At 39.0% G+C, this 24,341-nt stretch overlaps 1 protein-coding gene across 1 annotated transcript in view; it reads right to left on the bottom strand.

Annotated features, from left to right (window-relative positions):
* The window catches only part of gabra1 (gamma-aminobutyric acid (GABA) A receptor, alpha 1), a 96,167-nt gene that overhangs the window by 5,438 nt on the left and 66,388 nt on the right, over nt 1–24,341 (bottom strand). The window contains exons 8-9 of the mRNA XM_031898734.1: nt 20,511–20,663; nt 11,587–11,789 (exon numbers count right to left, since the gene is read on the bottom strand). Coding sequence (XP_031754594.1) covers nt 11,587–11,789; nt 20,511–20,663 — 356 coding nt within the window. The remainder of the gene's footprint in view (nt 1–11,586; nt 11,790–20,510; nt 20,664–24,341) is intronic.

Here is a 24,341-nt window from a genome sequence, read left to right as displayed (position 1 = left end):
TGCCATAAAATTTGTGAAATGGCAGGAAAATTCGCAAAACAGCAAAAAATTCACGGAACGCGTGATTTTTTTTGTCACTCGCATTTTTTGGACGTGGCTGCGCCCTTTTTTGATGCAACCGTGTCCAATTTGATGTGACTTTGTCAAATTTGATGCAACCGCACCCTTTATTAACGCCCAACTAAATTTTTTTTATATGCGATGATTTTTTCCGCAGCAAATTTTCACAGAAGTTTCGCAAAACAATTCGCCGATGGCGAAATGTGGAAATTCACTGCAAATCCATGCCTGGTGAAAAAATTCGCTCATCACTACCTATCCCTAAGCTCATATACTTATGAATACTAGCTATATTTACTGTCAAAATGTGTCCAGTTGCTAATTATATGAAAAAAACCAAACAGAAACTAAAAAATGCTCATTAACTCCAACGCATTTGGTGCAAGAAGAAATTGCCATTCACTCCAATGCATTTAAAATGAGAAAAATACCCATTAGGGCATGCACAGTTATAGTCCCCCAATTTCCCCACAGTGGGTTGCATGTAATATCGCTTTTATCAAAGGTGTGCTCCTTGCACTCGGCACCACTCAGTCCTTCACCTGCCTTCCATTCCGAATTGGGCACTGCTGCACTTAGTAACATAGAACCCTGGAGCTTTCACCACCTCTAGATCAGGCAGTAGCTCCAGGGTTCCCTTAGCACCCCTGTGCCAATGCCCACAGTTCAGTTGTGCTGAAAGAAGAGGGCGCACACTAGTTTGTGCAACAATAGAAAAATTTGCAAAACGCCGAAAACTTTGCGTAACTCTTTTGTCGTGCTACTTTTTTATTGCGTCCAACTTTTTTGGGTCGTGCCCATTTTTACGTGACCGCACCCAATTTGAAGTAACCGTGCCTATTTTGACATGACTGCATCTTTTTTTATGCTACTGTGAATTTTTACTGAAGTCTCACTACACAATTCGCCAATGGTAAAATGCGGAAATTCACTGCAAATCCATGATAGCCTAAAAAATTCACTCATCACTACAGCACACATCACTTGCATGCCAAACACTGGAAACGATACCAGGCAGACACAATTGGTAGGCACAGTGCAACTGTCTCAAGTGATTCGCTCCTTGCGACCACAATGATGCAAGAAGCCATATTAACTCCAATGCATTTGGCACAGAAAATGCACATTGATTCCAATGCCTTTGGATAAATGTTGCCGTTATGAGGTTTCCTGAATTTTGCTGCAAAACAGGCCAGTTTCGGTCATCAGTACTTGCTTTCGTCCAAGCATTCATTAAACCGTAGGTGTATAATAAATCTATTTAACCAATAGCCTTTTATTTATTTTTTTACTTACAGTTTCCTCAACAACAATTTTTCTCTGCCTGCAAAAAACAAACTCAAGCTGTGAGTCGCTGACAGATTTCACCTTCTCTAAGAGGCTGATTCCAGCATGGATCAGCAATTTGTACTGCAATACTAACAGCATGATTGAGTTGTATGCAGTAGGGAAAAACCTTACCACTGTCAAGATTCCCCAATTAAAATTCTAGTATATCTGCCACTATAAACAAAAGCCATTTATTTGGCACGAAAATTGTTGGGTTCACATTCTTATAACCATGCTGTTGATTTTTTTATATAGCTGTAAAAAGTAATATCTGTATACAATAGGTAAACATAAAAAACAAAAAACAAACAAACAAAAAAAATAAATATATATGCTATATATATATATATATACTATATATAAATATATACTATATATATATATATACTATATTTATATATATATATATATATATACTATATATATACTGTGTATATATATATATATATATATATATATATATACTCAGAGGAAAATCGGCACTCACCATTTCACGAGCACTCGCCGGGTGCTGATCAAAAAGTAAACAATGGAATTGCTTTCTACAATTCCATTATATATATATATATATATATATATATATATGAAATATAAAAAATACTATTAGACTAGATAATATTTTAGAGGTAAAATACTGTATGTCATCTTTCAATTCCGTGAATTACAATTATATTTAGTTGTAATTATATTATGCAGATGACCTTACCTATTAAGGTAAGTATATATATATATAGAGGGGACTGAACACCACGTTGCAATTGAACTGTTTTTTGACAGAAAAATAATACCTATTAAGATGTATTACTGTATTATATTGACCCGGGTATAGATACTATAAATGACATATAATCTATATGAATGTATTATATTTAAGCAAGGTAAAATTGTACGAATAGGAGTCAATGGGTTAATAATATAGGAAACTTTGGGACCATGGACATAGGAAACTGTGCATAGTCATGTATTGTTTTTAAATTTTACTAATTTAGCAAAATTGCACTTTATATGGTTCACATAATGTTCACATAATATACAATGTTGCACGAGTATTTATAGATGTGGGGGCAATTTTATACACATGTATGCTGTTTAATATCGTTGCAGTTTTAACTAGATTGGGGTATTGAATATGTGCAACAGATTTATTATGAAGTATGAATGCACTTTTATAAAATATATAATTGGTATATGGTATTAATGGTCACTATGGGGTTAATGTGCATATGATGTCACTGGCCCTCCCTGGATTCATGGGAGGAGGCTATTTAAACTGAGTTGCTGTATGTATTTGCACCTTGAAAAAGGTCCCAAAAGGGACCGAAACATCGGTTGTACATGCAATTATAATACACAAGAGATTTTTTGAAACACAAAGACCCTTGGTGCTGGCTGTTTTATTTTGATATTTATATGATATCCCGTGCACAGGGGCAGCTGCAGAGCAGCAGATTTTGGAGTGTGGTGCTGTCGTGTGGACTGTTTTATATTTATATATATATATATATATATATATATATATTTTTTTTTTTTTTTTATTTTTTTTTTTCCCATTTAATTCATTATTTCTTTAGATGTGGGGGAGCTACTGTAATATCTGCTTTGTCACTTTTATATGAAATATCTTCTATAAAGTTCTATGTAGCGGTTAGCAAACCTTTTCAGTCCATGTCCCCTTTGGAGATTTAACCTTTGGTCAGGGTGAGCAATTTTTTTCGCCAGGCATGGAATTGCAGCGAAATTCCACATTCCGCCATCAGCAAATTTTTTGGGGAAACTGCAGTGAAATTTTGCCATGACCAAAAATTACCCAAGAAACACAACCAAGGACTTTAATGTATTTGGAGTGAGAAAAAAGTTGAACTTATAAAAAAAAAAAGCCGTGCAATAGGGATGAGAAAAATACATACATTGACTTTAATGCATTCGGAGTGAGAAAAAAAATTGAAAAAAAAAAAAGGGCCATTGACTTTTAAGGAGAAGGAAAGGTAAAAACTAAGTTAGCTTTATCATAAAGGTCTATGTAAATACAGCCATAAGCACTTACAGTAATACTGCACTGAGTTCTCTATCAAAAGAAACACAGGATTTCTTGTGTATTATTTTTGTAAACATGATGTTCCAGTGTCTGACTTCCTCTCTCAGAAACATCCTTAATTCCCGGGGCCAGAGTCTGCCCAGTTCTCTCTCCCCTCTCCCACCAGAATGCTAAGAACTCCCTCCCCCCCCCCCTTAGGAATATGTGATCTGAGCTATAATGGCTAGACTGCAGGCAGGAAGCTACCTAAAATGGCAGCTGCTATCTTAAAGGACAAGGAAAGGTTAATATACAGTAAATTAAACTTAAGTCTAAAGGCATTCTTTTTAAGTACTTGCTGCATATCTAAATTCCCAGATCCCTGCTTGCTTCTCTGAGATATGGTGCTGGCAGCCTACAGCAGTGTGAAGCCTACAGTGACATCACTGAAATCTCTCTCCCCTTCCTGTAGGTGCCAGCGGCAGCCTTCCTATTCTCTGAGCATGTGTGATCCTGTCTGCTGTTCTGAGCTACACATGCCCACCAGCCAATCAGAAGCGGATCTGCCAGAGGGGAGGGGGGAGGGAATGAAACACATGTGCAGTATGAAACAAGGAGGGAAAGGAGAATACCTTTTTAAAGATGGCTGCCTGTTCAAGAAAACAGATAGAAAATGTGAAGTAAGTGTGACTGAGTAGATATTTGATTTACTAAACAATAGGAAGACTATTGGGCAGTATGCTTTTTAACTTTTGACTTGCATTCTCCTTTAAGCAAACGGAGAAAGCTTCTAAAGCTGTTTACTCAGGTAGGGTAATGCTTTCTGCAGAATAAATATAGTGTTCTAGGTGGCACTAATGTGGTGAATCTATTGGCAGTAAAATGCCAAAATGACTTTCCTTCTTCTTTAATATATTTGGTGTTTCATACAATATGGCAATTTCTAATAGAACGGGTTGATCATTTTCTTCGGCAAATGTAATTAGCTCAATGGGTCTGTACCTCCTCAAAGGGCCAGTTGCAAATATGTTATATGCATTTTTCTGGAGTCATGTGGTAGTTTTTACCTCCTACTTAGTAACCTATTGTTGCTATGTCTCCTACAGTAACAGCCCAGTCACCTAGGGGCTGATTTACTAAGACACGAATTCGAATCCGAATTGGAAAAATTCTGATTGGAAAACGAACATTTTGCGACTTTTTCGTATTTTTGCGATTTTTTTCGGCGCCTTTTACGACTTTTTGGAAATTGCCGCGACTTTTTCGTTACCAATGCGAGTTTTTCGTAGCCATTACGATTCGCTCGTATCTTGGCGCAACTTTTTCGTATTGAGCGCTCGTAAGCGGCGGGCGAAACTTTCAGACTTAGCATGATTTTGGAAGCCTCCCATAGGACTCAATGGCACCCTGCAGCTCCAACCCGGCCCAAGGAAAGTCTCCCATAGGGCTCAATGGCACTCTGCAGCTCCAACCCGGCCCAAGGAAAGTCTCCCATAGGGCTCAATGGCACTCTGCAGCTCCAACCCGGCCCAAGGAAAGTCTCCCATAGGGCTCAATGGCACTCTGCAGCTCCAACCTGGCCCGAAAGTCTCCCATAGGACTCAATGGCACTCTGCAGCTCCAACCCGGCCCAAGGAAAGTCTCCCATAGGGCTCAATGGCACTCTGCAGCTCCAACCTGGCCCAAGGAAAGTCTCCCATAGGACTCAATGGCACTCTGCAGCTCCAACCCGGCCCAAGGAAAGTCTCCCATAGGGCTCAATGGCACTCTGCAGCTCCAACCCGGCCCAAGGAAAGTCTCCCATAGGGCTCAATGGCACTCTGCAGCTCCAACCTGGCCCAAGGAAAGTCTCCCATAGGGCTCAATGGCACTCTGCAGCTCCAACCTGGCCCAAGGAAAGTCTCCCATAGGGCTCAATGGCACTCTGCAGCTCCAACCCGGCCCAAGGAAAGTCACCATACTGAAGCTTGAATGAATCCGAACGCTACGGAAAAATCGCAACATTTTGTGCAACTTTTGGAATGGCTACGAAAAAGGCGCGACTTTTTGCGCAAGTTTTAACACTACGAAAAAATCGCCAGATTTTGCGCAACATTCGGAATGGCAACGAAAAAGTCGCAATAATTTTCCCGAAAAATCGCCAAATACCGATCATTGCGAAAAAAACGCAATCGGACGCATTCGGCCCGTTCGTGGGTAAGTAAATGTGCCCCCTAATTTCTATATTTTGCTGCCAAATTAATTTTAAAAGCCCTACAAAACTATTGTATTGATATTGTATTGATATTTCCTCGCACCCTCTTGCACTCGCCAGATCATGCCAGTTTAGCTATGCACGTGTGTGGCCTAATTGTACAATGTGCAGAACAACTGCTGGGATTGGCTAGCCAAAGAAAGGGCATAAAAATACTAGTAAAATACAATTACTGCTTCTATGTATTGAAAATCTATAAAAATCTGTTATAAAAATCATTAAAATCCATGAATGCTTTGTATGAAAGTCATTGCTAAGCACGTGTGGCACTTGTTAAGAATTAGTTAAGCCTGAAGCAGTCAATAATGGTGTCATTTTCTGTTGAGGTGTAGTTTCCATTCCATTGTGAAAGCTTTCAGATGATTCTAGACTGCCAGCTAAGCTAAAGGGTATCGCATTTCTCAGACAATACAGTATCAATTGCTGCAATTTAAAGGTCACATTTAACATTCTTTTAAGTATATATTTTCAAGGCAGATAGAACATTTTAAAAAGAACAAAAGTCAGTAGCGGGCAAATTCTTGGGATTGAGAACAAATCAATGAAACAATAAGAGTCACAAACTACAACTAACATGGTTAAATATATGTTATGTTTCTAATTTTTTTTTTATGGAATCCATTCTGGCTTCCAAATACATGCACAGAAACGGATTCACACTAAATATAAATATACAACAGCATCATCTAGTGGTCTTAAATAAATGATGTTTTTCTGCTGACATCAGTTCAAACGTCACTGCTAACATTTACAATAGAGCAATTCCCTCCCACGTGCCGAGATGATGTGTGAGAGAGAACTCTTGTACTGAATAGGGGGGGGGGGGGGGGCAAGGTTAAAGTAAACTATTTTCTAGGTATTACAGTATGTAATTCTGAAGATTTATATCTATTTTGAATAAACATTTATTTTTGTTGCTGCCCCATAAAAAGCAGAGCTAATGTGGAGGAAGATATCCCCAGGTGGAGATGGAGGAAAGAATTGGCTTTGAGTTCAAAAGAAAGTTGTCAGAAAGACAAATCTGTTTAGAAACTTGCTTATTTTGCACAGAGGAAATCACAAGTGTGGCCCTTAGAGTGCAAATGTAGGACCCCCATAACGGTTGTAACTACAAAAGCTGTAGATACAAAGATACCTTGTGGATAAGGGAATGAGCATGTGGTGGCTGCAGTGCAAGGTAAGAAGAAAGAGGAGATGGTGCAAGGGTGTGATGGCACCCTGGGAACAGAGGAAGACGTGCTGGGAGGCCAGGCTATAGGTAAAAGAGGGAGTGGATGGCTAGTGCAGAACCACTGGGCTGGTGAAGGGCTGTGAAAAACTGGCAACTCAAACTGCTGAGGGTGCTCTGAAGAAAAAAGAGAAACTGCTGGAGGTAAGGGGCTCACAACGTAATGTTTTCGATTCAAGGTAAATGCTTAAGATAATGCGGCTAATGGTTTGTATGAGCTATAAATCTGTGCAATGCAGGGAAAATGAGAAATTATGATCCACTGGTAAATGGCAAAAGCTCTTAATGTAATAAAGAGACAGAGAAACAGGAAGGGAACTGGAAAGAGACATTGAGAGAGAAGTAAGTAATAGGTTTGCTGAAAGAGAAGGGAGAGCAAGCAGGATCAGAGTGGTAGCTGGAATTAATAAAAGAGGAGGTAGAGGATTAAATTAAAATTACTCTGACCGTAACTAAACCCTGGGAAGAGATTTTTTAGTAACAGAGACTTTTTGGATGAGATAAACTTTGCTAAATCTTCTAAAGAAGAATGTATGTGGACTTTGTGCTGAAATGCCTTCAAATTTACATCTCAGGAATTACTAATGTTATGGATATTTAATATTTAATACTGGTGTTGAATGTAATGTAAGGTGGGAAGGGTAGAGGGGCATGGATCTGGTTTGAGTGAAGGTATGGATGGGTAGAATAATGGTGGAAGTCAGGTTTTAATTGGTTAGGTAAATGGTTATGAGGAGAAAAGGGTTGAGGGATTTAGTGGGATGCATGTCAAGAAAAGACAAATGAAGCAATGAAAGTGGGAAATGAAGGCAAAGTACTGCCTGGTGGTGACCAGGGTTCTGCTGTGTCAATAACTGCAACTGTGTTCTATTTGGAAAGGGAGGAAGGAAGGGCTTAGCGGCATCTAGGGCAACTATATGGAAGTGCAAAGAGCTCATTTGATGCAAGAACCTTTAATAAATAGGGTTTTATGCACAGCCGATTGTGGGGAAATTTGTCTAAACGCAACTGTGGTACTTAAATTAGCAAATGTTTTTTAATTCTCACAGTAAAATTTATGCAACAAACAGGATCATGTTTAACATAGATTTGTGCAATGTTTGCTTGCATCATGGCATGGGATGGACATATACGTTATGTATCCAAAATATTACAACTTCTCCATTACACAAGAATTATACCATTATAATCAACAGGAGTGCTCACAGTATTATATTTTATGGAATAAGCTTCTGCTGAGGCAGCAATCCTACAGTTTCTACTTCATGCCTGGGTATAATATGCAGACACTGTCCTTTTGAGTGTAAATACAGAAAGATAACTTCTATTTAGTAGGAGAATATATTTCCCTTTTAATTGATTAAACTGTATGTAAGCACATTGCAAGCCACTGCTCTCCGCCATCAGTCACTCTGATAGGTTTACTGCTGTGCCCTTTTGTAGACCAACTGTCTGGAATTTTTATGTGCATAAAAAATGGCCTTACCTATTAGGAAAACTGGATCTTGTGGATGTGTAATGCAAATAAGCTCCTGGGAAATTGTCCCTCCCCCACAGGTTTAGTATTTGCTATTGTTGTTGGCAGCCCTTTAATATAAATATATTTTTAATTTAGGTCTAGTAGAACTAGTAGATTATTGCTCAAAATAAGTCTGCTCTTATAATGACATGACATACAAGTGTAATATGCCCCAGCACATTTATCTTGAAATGAAAATAATAAAAACAAATTGATTTTTTCTTTGGTCGTCTTCTTTAGAGCAAAACCATGGTCTTCTACAGTATTACAGATGCCAAATAGATACCAACTTTCTCCCCACTACAAATGGGCTTTGCATTCTACCTTATCTCTGCTACTAGGTAACTATCAGTTTATAGAATATTCCTTGAAAAGACTTGTCTGCAAAATTAGGGCACTGATTAAACTCCCCACATATTTGTTTTTATATTGAAGCTCAAAGAATCTGTGAGGTTCCTATCCATCCACATACAGTAGATACAACCTTAAGATTCAGAGCCATACATCCAAACTTGCCTGTTTTAATCTTCATCAATGCAAGATATAGCAACATAGATTCTAAAGGGTAAGACTTGGAGAGAAACCAAAGGGAAGAACAAGAGATGTTAGTGCGAGGGGGTTAAAAAGATTAAAAAATCATGTGCCTATTTTCTATTGGAAGGCATTTATTATTTACTGCATTTATTGAACAGTGGAAAGGCCCTTTGGCTCCTTTTAGCCCTCCTTAGCCTTACTTCTCTGGTTCTTCTGGTAAATAGGAGCTATTGTCCAACTCATCTGGCATCTTACAGTGCATTGATCAAAGGAGTGCACAGTAAAAAAGAGTGGTGCAGCAGCAATTCTTTATAAACACAATATAGCAAGAACTCCAGCACAACTGCCACGGGCCAGAACTGCAGCCTTCAAATCTTTGCACACATTTTTGGAGAAGCAAAGATTTGGGCTTGGTATTGAATAGGATGCTTTTTGGAACAAGATGTGTCTGCCATGTGTGTGGCAGGACAGTGTCATTGACCTACATGCTTCTTATTAAGGTTATTCCGTAGATGGAAGGGTCCATGCGTATGCATGCGTAAAGTAGATACAGATAAAGCGCCAGGTATCCCAAAAGGTGTCTGGTTACAACCAGTTGTGATTTCACAAGATAACTAATTTAGTTAACCCAAACTGTAATGAAAAGGTCACCACTAGATGCTCCTAGTGAGTTTAGTCACTCAGTACACATTGTAAAACCCAAGACAGGCACATTTGTGAACGTGCTTGCCTTTGATCTTCTCCAGTGTCACATTTGGCTTCTCTGCTAATGAAGTGTTAGCTCTGGAGACTAGAACAATGTACAGACAGTCACAGATTATTTAAATATAAAGAATGGTAATGATCTATTCACATGGATACAGCCTTTGAATTACTGGTGAAAATTATCATTATCTAAATTAAAAGCTATAGGAGAAACACCAATATTTGTTCTCTGGTTCCTCATACCGTGCATATATAAATATCAGTATGCAGGGTTATATATTAAAATAAAACCCATACCGTACATGTGCTCTTGTAGCTCAGTGAGTAAGTGAAGATGTACAATGGGGTGTATGAATGTATTTATTTGTGTATATAGGACCCGTTATCCAAGGGTATTCCGGATAAGGGGTCTTTCCGTAATTTGGATCTTCATGCCTTAAGTCTACTATAAAATAAATAAAACATTAATTAAACCCAATAGGATTGTTTTGCCTCCAATAAGGATTATTATATCTTAGTTGGGATCAAGTACAGGTACTGTTTTATTATTACAGAGAAAACGGAATCATTTAACCATTAAATAAACCCAATAGGGCTGTTCTGCCCCAATAAGGGGTAATTAGATCTTAGTTGGGATCAAGTACAGGTACTGTTTTATTATTACAGAGAAAAGGGAATCATTTAACCATTAAATAAACCCAATAGGGCTGTTCTGCCCCAATAAGGGGTAATTAGATCTTAGTTGGGATCAAGTACAGGTACTGTTTTATTATTACAGAGAAAAGGGAATCATTTAACCATTAAATAAACCCAATAGGACTGTTCTGCCCCAATAAGGGGTAATTATATCTTAGTTGGGATCAATTACTAGGTACTGTTTTATTATTACAGAGAAAAAGGAAAGCAGTTTTCAAATTCTGAATTATTTGATTAAAATGGAGTCTATGGGAGACAGGCTTTCCGTAATTCGGAGCTTTCTAGATAGTGGGTTTCCCGACAAGGGATCCCATACCTGTACCAAAATTGTATGCAGTGCTTTACAAGATGTGAACACAAACAGGGGTATAGTTCTAATAAGTTATGTTATAATAAGTAGAGAGGTTGCAAGTTCAAACCCTTATAATTGGTTTATTTCTTAGATCACAATATTGTTTATTACTCTACTGCTAGATCTGTATATATATTATTCGCTGTGCAGGCGTAAACTGACACTACAGCTCCTTGCACCTTAAAGGAACAGTAACACTAAAAAATGAAAGTAATAAAAATATAATGCACTGTTGCCCTGCACTGGTAAAACTGGTGTGTTTGCTACAGTAACACTACTATAATGTATATGATAAGCTGCTCTGTAGCCCCGGGGGCAGCCATTCAAGCTGTAAAAAAGGAGAAAAGGCACAGGTTACATAGCAGATAACAGATAAGCTCTGTGGAATACAATAGTGTTTTATCTGTTATCTGCTATGTGCCTGTGCCTTTTCTCCTTTGAATGGCTGCCTCCATGGTTACATAGCAGCTTATTTATATAAATTATAGTAGACTTTCTAAAGTAAACACACAACTTTTACTAGTGCAGGGCAGCAGCACATTATATTTTAGTTACTTTTATACACTTTCATTTGTTGGTGTTACTGTTCCTTTAATAAATGCTGACCCATGAACCCAAACGCACTGCACCTTGTGCCTGATGTACCAACATTGCCCCAAATGCTACAATAATAGTTAGTTGTAGTTCTGCACTCATTATTCCACCACACTTCACCTACTTTTTAAAATGGTTTCTCACATTTCCAACCTGAAGAGAAATAACTGCACACTGAAACAGATATACAGTATGCAGAATTAGGTGCACATTTTTTATAAACAGAGTTTAAACAGGAGGAAGAAATGACACATCACTAGTTTTCCCATATGTGTAAGTAGTTAACCCAAAAACACATCACCTTTTCTGGAACAACGCTTTTCCCGTCCCACGCGTATCCTCTTTTTGTAAAGTAATTGACGGTTGCAAACTCGATGAGGGCAGAGAAGACAAAGGCATAACACACCGCAATGAACCAGTCCATGGCAGTGGCATAGGCCACTTTTGGAAGTGAATTCCGGGCACTAATACTCAGAGTGGTCATGGTAAGGACAGTTGTAACACCTGTGGATGATAAAAGATTAGAGAAATGAATATATAATATATATATTATTACTGTTTAATACTTTGCACAGAAATGGGATCTGTAAACATTTCTACCTCTCTTCCTATGTGAGTAACCTGCATTTTAGCAGGTTTAAGTATCCTCCTTTAAACATCAATCAAAGCAGTTGTTAACATGAATGACCAGATGTATTACCTGGGGCGAATTTGGGTTTTGATACATTTTTATTCATCAAAGCGCCCATTAACATAAATTGTTTTGAAATTCGGTGTCAAACGGCAAGACAGATAACACAGCAGAACACACACACCGCATACATTTTGTTTCACTCGCATCTGCAGATTTTCTGCCACCACATATCAGCCAGTTACCTTGACAACTACAGATATTAATAAATTAAAGCGACTGCAGTATTTTCACAGGGTTCCTCATTATAGAATTACTGGATTTTCTGTCATGGAGCAGAAAAATATATAAATCACTCTTGCCGAAATTATAGTATAGTTTATCAAGCTAATCAAATCCTCCAAAAGGAATGCCGATGCTTATTTCATGGTGGTTGGAACAGAATAATTAGCTGTTAGAATTTGTCTTTTCGGGAAAACAGAACTGATACCAATACTCTGTAACGGCACTGAAAAGAGCATCTCATTAGCAGCACCGTGCATTTTTATTATGTCCTCGTGTTAATAAAGGTGACTATGACTATGTAGCCCTTGTGTGTATTAACATGGGTTTCATTTACTCTATTGCAGTAACCCTGAACAATTATTGAAATATCTGATATGATAATTGCTCAGTTGCAACTATATTTTATTGGTTGCTAATGGTTACTGTACTAGAGTATGATTGCCTACAACTATATACCAGTGTATTGCCTTTGCATTCTATTGTATTGTCCATGGCAGGGTCGAACTGGGCCACTGGGAAAAAACCTGGTGGGCCCCGGTGGCCCAGACCTGATGCCTGTTGCCGCTCCCCGGGCCACCAGTGACCAGGGACTGGAACCTTCGTCAGGGATCCCTGACGAAGGTTCCAGTAAGAAACCGAAACGTAGGATCAATAAAACCTCACCTCTGCATTATCTGATATTTCGTTATTTTTTCGTCTGATCAACCAAACCCCGTGAGTGCTGACATTTTGCCTTACTATATATATTGATAAGTATGTCGCAAAGTGCCTGCACCCCCCTAGCCTTTTCCAACGTCCGACCACAGTTACTGTACCATTATACAAACACACACACGCATATATACAAAGATATACACACATAGGCATTTATTTATATATAAATAACTACACAAAATGCTCCAGTAAGAATGCTATTTGATAAGCAGCAGCGTTCTCTTTCGTTCACGGAACCTCCCAGGCCACCAATAGGCTGCTCATGCTGATCCTTCCTCCCCTGCCATGTGCAAAATGATCACGTTCTCCCATGTAATCTGTACACACGTGCGCTCTGCCAATGTGAATAACGGCACATTGTGCACATGTGTTAAATTCAGTGGTTTTAAGGAGAATTAGAGGATTTTCTATGGTTTTCTATAGTAGAAAAAACGAGAGAACTGATTTGTTTATCTCTAGTACAGAAGTGCTTTAGAGGATTGTTATAATCCTTATCTAATATGCTCTGGTGATACAAAAGCTTTTTTCTCCTCAGTAGTAAAAGTGTTTTGCTGTTTGTATGCAGCTTCATAGACATTATGCAAAACACAAATTAGTTTACAATGAAAACACTGTATATTTAATTGAATAAATAGACATTGCCAAACTAATATACAGTAAGAGGCAATATTATTGCTTCCCAGTGCTCAGGAACCTGGCTCAAGTTATTAACACATAAAATGGGTTAGGGTTCCCACTTCACCCCTTTAATATCGGCCACATATTGAATCCATATCCTACTTGGCTAGTTAGCAATTAATGTGGATGCATGCTACATGGCTGCACATAAGTCGTTTTAGTCTGCAGTGTGTACGGTGGCTCAGCGGGTAACACTGGGGTCCTGAGTTCAATCCCAGACAGGGCACTATTTGACCCCAGAGTGTGTGAATGTCATAGGGACCTTAGATTGAAAGCTCCGCTGTGGCAGGGACTAATGTAAAAGATATACAGTATAATCTCTGTAAAGCGCTGCGGAAATGTGTTGGCATCATATAAATAACAGGAAAAAAAAAAGAAACACATGAAAGTAAATCACTAACTAGCCATGCAGGATTTGCATTAAATATGTGGCCTGTATTACAGGGGTATTGCAGGGGTGAGGTGCCAACCCTAAACCACATATGCCTTTTTTATGGCTCTCCTTGTGTGTGGTGACATGAATGGGGTTTAGCTGTGCTCAGTAAGTACAGGGCTAATATTAATTAATTAGCCCTGTACTTAATTAATTAAATAGCAGAATGTTGCCACCAACTGAACAATTCATACCACAAGCAAACCATTTAAATACCAAGTGATCAGTTGCTTGTCATCAATAAACTTTACCAATTCTGTCTTTAGTCTAATAGTGAAGTGTCAGGGATTCTCTAAAATAGCATATAGTAAACGGACTACTTTGTGCCTAAGTCTAAGGACCGTGGGGATCCCTCTTCCGGCCTCCTACCCATCACCTAATGTCAGGCACGTTAGAAAGCAGCAGAGGACTGTCCTGGCAGGCAGCAAGTACAAAACAGAGATGGCAGCAAGAACAGGACGGGTCAGCTATATCCTGGATAGGGGTGCTTTGCATAAGGGGTGCATTTTTGGTCTTGCACTTGTCTTCAAAAATTAAACCTCTTGTATCTTAAAAAACACTTTTTGGCTGTGTGCCCTCCTAGACTAAATACAAATCCATCTAAAAGCCTCAGTTATTCTTGACTGAGTAAGGCAGCCTTCTCTTGCTCATAGGGCCTAACCCACAGTTTAATTTTGTAAGTATGAGGGTTTTGAGGTCCAGCATTTGGTCTGAGACCCCCCCCCCCCCTCCTTTTTCTTACCAATGTTTGCTGTCTAATCCATAGTTTTTTAAATATTTTGGGCATAAAATAAATGTTCATCATCCCAAATCTTACCCTAATTAAGTTTTGAGTTGGGCTTTCTGGAGTAAACAGGAGAGCAAACAGACACTGACACTATGGGGCCCATTCACTTAAGTCCGAATTGTTAGGGCTTAAAATCAAGATATGGAACACATTCGGAGTAACCACGACAATTTCTGATGTTCTAAAATGTCATGAAAATGCTTTTATCAGTTGTACAAAAATATCGTAATTGCCTTCCGAAAGTCACAAAATTTTCCGATCCGAACGTTCGGAATCGGCACAAAAGCCTTTCTGGCTTTGAGACCTTCAATGTATGATTTTGGAAGCCTCCCATAGGACTCAATGGCGCTCGACAGATCCAACCTGGCGAAAAGATAGTCACGATACCAAAGCTTGAATGAATTCCGAAATGTTCGTAGTCTTTACGAAAAGTACGACTTTTTTGTGGAACTTAACGAAAACCACAAAAAAGTTGTGGAATTTTAACGGAATTATCGTTGCCATTCCGAAATGTTTGATTAGTCAGAAAAAATACCATTTTATCTCATAAATACTTCACTGAGGTTTTGTAAATGGGCCCCCTAAATCTCACCCCCACTAGCCTTCAGGCCCCCTGCCCAGGGCCTCTTAGAATGGGCATCCTCACAATCTGGCCACCACTAATCCTACTTCTCCATTGACATTAAAATTCTTAGATCATTTCTATTTTGTTTCGCGCTTCACTACACACCTCAATACACCAAGGGAAAAAGAAGAATTATGAGAATTCTGACTATTCAAAGTTTCCATCCATCTCAGGGAACATTAATTCAGCAAATAGCCCCAGGGGAATTATATCAACATACATCAACGCCTAAAATTACTACATTGATTTTAAAAAGCTGCTACAAACCTGCCAGACTTTAAAAAAAATAGTAAAAAGACAAAATAAATTGCATATTCTAGGGGCAGCCAGAATACATAAAGACGAATGATAAGGAAATTTAGATTAGCGTTTCCTCTTTATATTATATTATCTCCTATAAAACAAACAAACTAGGCTATAGATTCATAAGTGTTATCTGTAAAGCCTAAGTTATGCCATTGGCTTAATTTACTCCCATTTGGCAAACTTACCCAACCAACAGCATCCAATCAAGGATTTGCTTCCAATTTCATTCTGAAGTAGGCCAATTAAAGCTTAATTCTGATTGGTTGCTCTCAGATTCTGCCTTGGTTGTAGTGGGTGTTATTTGTAGTTGGCTAGCAATCTGTTTTATTGTTCCCAGTGGAGGCATAATGGGCATCTTACCCAACAGAAAACAATGCAACCTTTTTTCTGCCAACTCAAATAATAGTTGCTGTTCTCTCGGCATGACATAAGTCATGATGCAGCAGTTTCATCATACGCTCACAGCAAACTGGCAGATTTACATGCTGGACCTGAGAGTTATACAGGCACTGATAGTTACATAACACCGCATACAGTCATTTGGAACTGCAATGTGAGCATTTTGTATTTTCTCAGAAACATTTGCTTTTATATTGCAGTTTCATTGCTAAAGCAGCAACAAAGGGACTGCTAACACCAGAGCTCATTAAGTTTATTGCAAATGAAATGATGGTAATTTTACATTCACAGTTGTATAATGGAGCTAATATCAGCTATAAAATGCGTGGAAACATGTGCCGTCAGGTGGATGGACTTTTGCACTTTTCCATTAATGTCCACCCAAAAGCTTTTGTTTTGTTGTTTTTTTAGAATAATGAAAGAAAAATTGATCTTAACAACTTTCCAATATACATTAACTACAAATAGGAAATTGTTTTTAAGTTATTTTTAAAAGTAATTTGCTAGTGAAAGTAGTATTTTTTTTTTTTTTATCGCTTTCTGTTCTCTGGTTCTGACTCTTGCCCCAATGTAGCAGAAGTAATTTCTCCTCCAGGTCAGATGGCTTCTGCTACATTGTTTCAGGAGTAAAGGTGTATGAGCCCTTCCTGATGGCCTCCCAAACAGGTATGTGGCTGAAACACTGCTAAATATCTATCTGGCAGGTTTCGAAAATCCTGTCAGGTGGGGACTGCATTGCCCCAGATGGACCTGTATAGGAGGCCAATGAATTGCATCAGCCAAATTTGGCTTAACATGTAAGTGGCCAAATGGGGCAACGGTCCACTCGTTTGCCAAGCGAACTGATCTTTCTGTGTATGGCCTGTTTTATAGCCAGAAGTGCGGAGAATATAAACAGCAAGTAGGGTTGCCAAATTCTTTTGTGACTAATACAAGCTTTTGGGTTACGGTGCAGGAGGTGATGTCATTTGGGGGCAGGGCTTTGTCATAAGGGGGCTGGTTGGGCGGTGAAAAGGTGTATGGGGCTGGCAAATGGGCAGAGGTTATAGGCAGTAGAGGTGGGCCCAAGGGTGATCAGCAGCGAAGAGGGTCAGGGAAGGGAGGGATTTATAGGGCATTTTCAGTAAATTTGTAATACCAATGCCAGTAAAAAAAATCTTGTTTTTGGTTGGACTTCCCATATAAACCCATTTCAACTTTATCACATTGTAACATGAAGGCAGAGTACCGTAGATGACTATCCTGCACAGCCTCACACTCCTCATGAATAAAGTGTTGCCAAATGCAGTAATGGGGGTGACTGACAATTCAATGGCAGCATGCAAAATGCAAATAAATGGTGCATTGTATCCATGTTTTGCGCTTTGCAAACTGCCCTCCAGTGGTCTATAATATCCTTCTTTCCTCAATATATAGAAATGAACCCCATACATTGCAAACAAAGCACACATAAAAAAACAATAGCGCTGGTGTTGTACATTCTGCATTTCCAGTTACTTTTGATCTGTGTTGGGCTGGTGTTAATGTGGCAACAAGTGGTAGAGAGCCTACCATCAGTACTAAAAGAGTTGACTTAAGGCAGGCTTTTGGACATGGTCCTTTAATAATGGGCCAGTCTGTAGGTGTTTTGCTGTGCCTTGTGTCCTAACCTCTAACTGAAGGCCCAGGCTTTGCATTCAGATGTTACATATTTGCTGGTGTCAAATCTTATACATCAGGTCTGGATTGGGACTCAAAATAGGCCCTGGCATTTCAAGCACAGAGACTCCCAAACAGCTTCTCACCAGCCCAATATATAGCAACTGTCTATGGCACCTTACAGCAGCCCCCCTCTGGCATTTGCCAGAACCTAGAGATTACCAGTCTGGGCCATTATAGGGATAATTTAAGATCACACGGGCAATTTCAGATCCAATTTTGAGCACAGCCAGCATGTTTTTTCCTCATAATGATGTATTTTCCCACAGATTGCCAGTCTGGGTCTGTAATACATTATAGGGATCATTTATGACTGCAAGTGTAATTTCAGGTCCAATTTTGAGTGCAACCAGCATGCAGGGCCGCCATCAGGGGGGCACAGGGGGGACTGTTGCCCCGGGCCCGGACGATTGTTGCTTTAAAGGGGGCCCGGCCATGATACAGCTTTTAAGCACGGGCCCTTTTAAAGAATTACAGGCCCTTGGGTCATTGGTGGTCAGCGGGTAAATCAATTGGCTGCACCCCGTGGGTAACATGTGACGTCAGTACGCATGGGGCGCAACCTTATAAAAACTGGATGCAGCGGCAAGCCGGTGGGCATAACAAGAGGATGCAGCCAGAGGAGGCGGATGTAGAAGGCGGGTGCTGGGGAGAGCAGGGAGAGCCACAGGAAGCGCCTCTGGAAGCGCCACAGGAAGCACGGGGAGGATGCTGATGAGGGTGCTGGGGGAAGCTGGAGGATGCTGGGAGGGAGCTGGAGGATGTTGGGGAGGATGCTGCGGGGAAGGTGGAGGATGCTGCAGCGGGAACGGGCCATAGTATGAGGATGCTGGGGGAGGACCAGCAATGTTTTAGGGGGCCCTGGGCTGGCTAGCAATGTTTTAGGGGGTCTCTGCCCTGGCACCAATGCAAAATGTTACCCTGGCTACCAATGTTTTAGGGGGGCCCTGGCTACCAGTGTTTTAGTTGGCCCTGGCTACCAATGTCTCTGTGTCCTTTGTACTGATGGGGGGGGCCATTGGGGAGGGGAGCGGGGCATGGGAGAAGGATGGGGGCCCAGAAAATTCTGTTCTGAGGGGCCCCGTGATTTCTGATGGCAGCCCTGCCAGCATGTACAAGTTGTAGAGCTGTGTCTGACAATATCAAGCCATGCATCAAAATTAATGCAGTTTGTTGCTAATTGGTTGCAACTGCATCAGAGTATGGCTGACTTAATTTCTAATGGTTGGCATGTGAGTGATGTATGTGCCCTATTCTTTAGGTGCAAATGAGCTGGGCCAGAGCTCAGAGAACCTGAGAGCTACTGCCTGGTCTGGAGGTGACGGTAGCTCCAGGGTTCCTCTTTGTCAACAGATGCATCTGTGCTGCATTTGGGATGGGAGGCAGTTGTGAATGACCCCTTATATTGCTTTATATTTAAATTCAGCCTTTGTCAAATTTTTTTACGTTATCCTTTTGGGCACCCATTATTCCCCAGGAAGATCTCCTGCCCCCTGTTCTGTCAGATCACCATCAGTGACACCACCCGGTTGCATCACCGATATACAGGGTGGGATACAGAGCCCACAGATATGGCTGACAGGCAATGCAGAAGGGGCTAATTGCCTCTGCCGTCCTTTTCATTAAACTGACCAACTTGCTCTATGAAATATTTAAATACTGCACATTAGGATAGGTATGACTTGTTCTGGTTTACTGTCATTTTTCCCCTCCTAAGAACATCTTTCCTCAGCCACACTGTGCTAACCTCATACTGAAAAAGCCTCCTGATAATGTAAAATTCTGTTATACAAAAGATGATGATGATATGAGAGCTAAACCGTCACCTGCAGAGACTGGTTTAGGTCAAATAAATTCTTTGGCTGCCGTTTGAGTGACATTATCAAGATGAAACTGATTGCATTCAGACAGCTACAAGCCCAAGGTTAAAGTCTACAAAAGATCCATGCTGAATTCCAGATAAAACACTTCTTTATTTTCAATAGTCAGTGGGGGGAGACACATATTCTGCACTCTAAACTGAGTTGTTTGTTTTCATTGTGTATTCTGTTAGTGTTGTGTTTTAGCATGTTTGCATTCCACACTCTCTAGGAACCACACTAGATGCAACTACTTCTACAAAGAGTTTATATATTTACAATTGACAAGTGGGGCTCTCTGTATTATGGGGAATTATGGACCAACAACAGAAATGGCTCCTTAGGTTAAGGTAAGATGTGCAATAAAATGTAGCATGTCTATGGAATAGAGAATAAACCCGTAGATATGAATGTTACTATTATGTTACTACTTATTATTGATATATTCATGACTATAAATGGAAAAAAAACATTTATAAGGAATTTGTTCAATTACAAAATATTTTTTGCCCGTTTTATATTCTCAAATGGTAAAACAAAATACCAAAATATATAGAAAATACTTTGCCCCTATTGTGAAAAATAAGGTCATCGTGGAGTTATTTGATCATATTAAGACACAAAACTAAAGGCAGAGCACTTATATACAGGTCATGTGACAGAAATGACATCATTAAGCACAGATAATAACTGATGATATTGATAAGCACTGTTTATAAGGATATCATTTACATATATATAGTATATACTTTATATATATATACACACACACACACATATTCTATTCATAAGCTCTTCGGCCCAACTTACCAAATACAGTCCTTGCAGGAACAGATTCTCTATTGAGCCAGAAGGAGACTTGGGACAAAATGACGGTCATGATGCATGGTAAGTAGGTCTGAATGACAAAATAACCGATCTTCCTCTTCAAGTGGAAGTGAGTCGTCATAACAATATATTCTCCTGTAGTAGAAATGAATACCAGTTTATTTCTATAGATGGTTCTCCATTTTAGTCTGATAGATGAATGAATGGAATAAACCAACTATTATACATGAGATATAGAATATTAAATAATTCACAGAACAGATTCACTCCTTTGGTTGCTGTGCCCTTATTTTATATTTACCTTCAAGCCAAGGTGGCTACACCAAAAGTTTTGTTTATTTCCCCAAATTAAAAAGTTACTTGTTACTATTCTTCTTCTTAAAGGGCCCCTATACACTTATACTGTCTGGCAGAACTGTATAAACGAATACCTATTATAACTTTTGGTACATCTCTTCGAAATCCAATGTTCTTGCCCTAGGGACATCATACCACATCTTATTACTCCTCCGCCCATACACTGGGTTCTTTAAATAGGAGTATAAACACAAAAGGAACCCTATGGGAAGTGATACGTTTGCCACAAAGAGAAGAAAAACAGCTGCAGGGATATTAAGACATTGTAAAATCCCTATAAATTTAGCTTCTTTAGAAAAAGCCATAGCAAATAAATAAAATAATGATGGACTGCCTCTTTAACCATAAAAGCTGATATTCATTCTAATATTGGGAAAGGCATTTAATGTGAACCAACATCGAGCAGGAAACTTGCCTAAACAGAACAACCCTGTTGCTAACAGATCATTATAAATGTCAAATAATTAGGGAAGTAACAAATGAGATGCAACTAAATCACCAGCCCTTGAACTAACTCCATGCAGTATATTATTGACGGCACCGATGACTGAATTTCCAACACCAAATTAACATCATTAGCTTAAGCTTTAATTGCAGGATCTGACTGGTTAATTTTACAGTGTATATATACATTCTCATTGCTTATCTCTAATTTATATATATAAAGGCTTTAGAAATGGTTGATGCCTATACTCAATTCATAAGCATATCATCAATATATATATATATATATATATATATATATATATATATATATATATATATATATCGAATCAAACACAACCAGCACCAAGGATCTTGTGGTTCAAATAAATATTAGTGTATTATAATTGCATGTACAACCAACGTTTCGGTCCCTTTTGGGACCTTTTTCAAGACCTCTATATGTTATTCCGTGCACAGGGGCAGCTGTGTGGTGCTGTCGTGTGGACTCTTTTATATATATAGCAAAGACTGAGTATGCTATTTAAGCTCTCTAGGTACTTTGTAGTATTGCCATAATGCTATTCAGTGGGACAGACCATGTAAATTCTATAATACTTATTGTTAGTAAAGAGTGAATCTGTCCCGTTTTGGTTCGCCGAAAAATTAGGAAAACTACAGAAAAATTTGTGAACCGCGGGTGTTGCAAAACTATTTTGTTGCACGCAACTTTTTTTGATGTGATCGTGCTTATTATGATGAGACCGCGCCCATTCTGACATGACCGTGACTATTTTGCCTCGGCCGCACCCAATGTGCTGTGGCTGCATCTATTTTGATGTGACCACTCCTATTTTGACGTGAGGACAACATGTTTTTGACGTGCGATTAATTTTTTGCAGCGAGTTTTCGCAAAACAATTCGTCAATGGCAAAATGCAGAAATTCACTGTGAATCCATGCCTGCTGAAAAAATTCGCTCACCCCTACTCATTTTTAGTGATGAGCTCATTTTTTGGCCTGTCATGGTTTTGCTGCAAAATTCCGCATTTTGCCATTGGCAAATTTTTTGCAAAACTGCTGTTAAAATTCGCCATGACCCATTGACTTTACTGTATTTGGAGTGAGAAAAAAGTTGCGGCCGCATTAAAAAAGTTGTGGCCTTGACAAAAAAAAAATCATGGGTACATTAAAAACACTGCAATCTCGTCGAAAAAAAAGTTGCGCAGTAGCCTCATTTCGACAATTTTTCACCATTTTGACAATTTTTCAGTTTCGGTGAATCGAAACAGGACGGATTTTCTCATCACTTCTCAAATGTAGATATAATATAGCCATTAAATGAGTTGTAATACTTGGAATAAAGGACTGATGTGATTCATTATCTCCTATTTTTCTCACCGACTGATTCCAGAACATAATTAAAAACCCTGCCTCGTCAGTTGCCAGAAAAATAATCCTCTTGCTAGCATAAATCTTCCCCCATTTAAACATCAGAAACAAGATTGAGAAATACTTTGAGCTTAACTCTAGCACAACAAATCCTCACAACATAAACAGATTTTTGCAGTAAATGATTTCCAGAGAACCCTCATTTGTCTAGATCTCATGGTTAGGCTATGGTAAAGGGATTCAAAACTGAAATGCAAACTATTTAGTATACATTAAATATACATTTCAGAAGTTATTTGTTATTTGCAAATGCTGCTACTTTTTAAATCATTATCTGTCTGTTGCTATTCCCTATTCCCTCCACTACTGACTATACATACCATTAAAAGGGAACTCCGGCTTCTCAACTAAAATTTGTTAAAGAGCCCCACACAACACAGAAACCCCGAATAAGCCTATCAGTGTAATTTTTCTTTCAAAAAATATGAATAAATACAATTTTATATGCTGAAATCCAGTTGCAAAACAGTTCTTTTCTTTCTACATCATTTGAAATGCTGGCAGGGGAGGAGGGACTAAAACACGCTAGAAATTGTAAGAACTTTTCCACAGTTTACACAGTTTACAGACAGCATGCAGGAACTAAATAACCCACAATGCATTGTGCAGTGATGTTCATTTCCTAGTAGATATTAGGCTTTATTTACTATTTATTGGCATCAACTCAAGGCAGAAAATGTGGCTGTATTATAGTGTCATTAAGATACCACATGCACTGTAAAGCTAGTCTACATACATTATATTAGTGCACCAATTAATTGTGGTAGCTAATGTTGGATGAACAATATTTAAGGTGCAATATACCCCCTTGTTCAACATGAGTTCAATGAATTGGGCTTGCACGCAGTACTTTTTGACTATTGCATTAATCACAAAGACATGTTTGTTTTTTATTTATTGCACTAAACAAAGAAATTGAAGTTACTCCATGTTTAGTCCTTGTGAGGTAGATAATTAGTTTACCAGTATACAACCCTGTTCTTACACCCTTTGTGGTGTCTGTTTAATTAGCAGGAGTCCATTGTGTGGTGGGATTATCTGTGCACTGGTAATTAGTGATGAGCACATTTTTTCACCAGGCATGGATTCGCAGCAAAAAAGGGCACAGTTGCGTCAAAAAAGGGCGGCCAAACAAAAAAAGATGCGGGCGGAAAAATTGTGGCGACAAATGCGTTTTCGCAAATTTTTTACATTCGAATATTTTCTTGCCTTTTCACAAATTTTATGGCGAAGCGAAACGGGACAGATTCGCTCATCACTACTGGTAATCTACTTGTGACGTGACGAAAAAACATAGATTTTTGATAAATGCAAAACGTAGGTTGCTGATGTGCCTTTTTTTCCCCTATTTTTACATCTACAAAAATGAAGGGTAGTTGCTGCAACAAGGTTGGAATTCTGGGAAAACACTGCACTGTGGGTAAAAATATGGTCCCTGTTACTGAAGGAGGGCCAGTGTATTGCTCCTTAAAAGGGAAAATGTAATACTTCTATAAACTGCAATAACTTATAATCATTTTTGTAAAATTACCCAAAACTGATAATACAGAAAATCCCTTAAGGATATAGTCTGTTGTATCTC

Source organism: Xenopus tropicalis, chromosome 3, assembly GCF_000004195.4.
Source record: "Xenopus tropicalis strain Nigerian chromosome 3, UCB_Xtro_10.0, whole genome shotgun sequence".
Taxonomy (NCBI): Eukaryota; Metazoa; Chordata; class Amphibia; order Anura; family Pipidae; genus Xenopus; species Xenopus tropicalis.
This window is presented reverse-complemented; position numbering and strand designations above follow the sequence as displayed.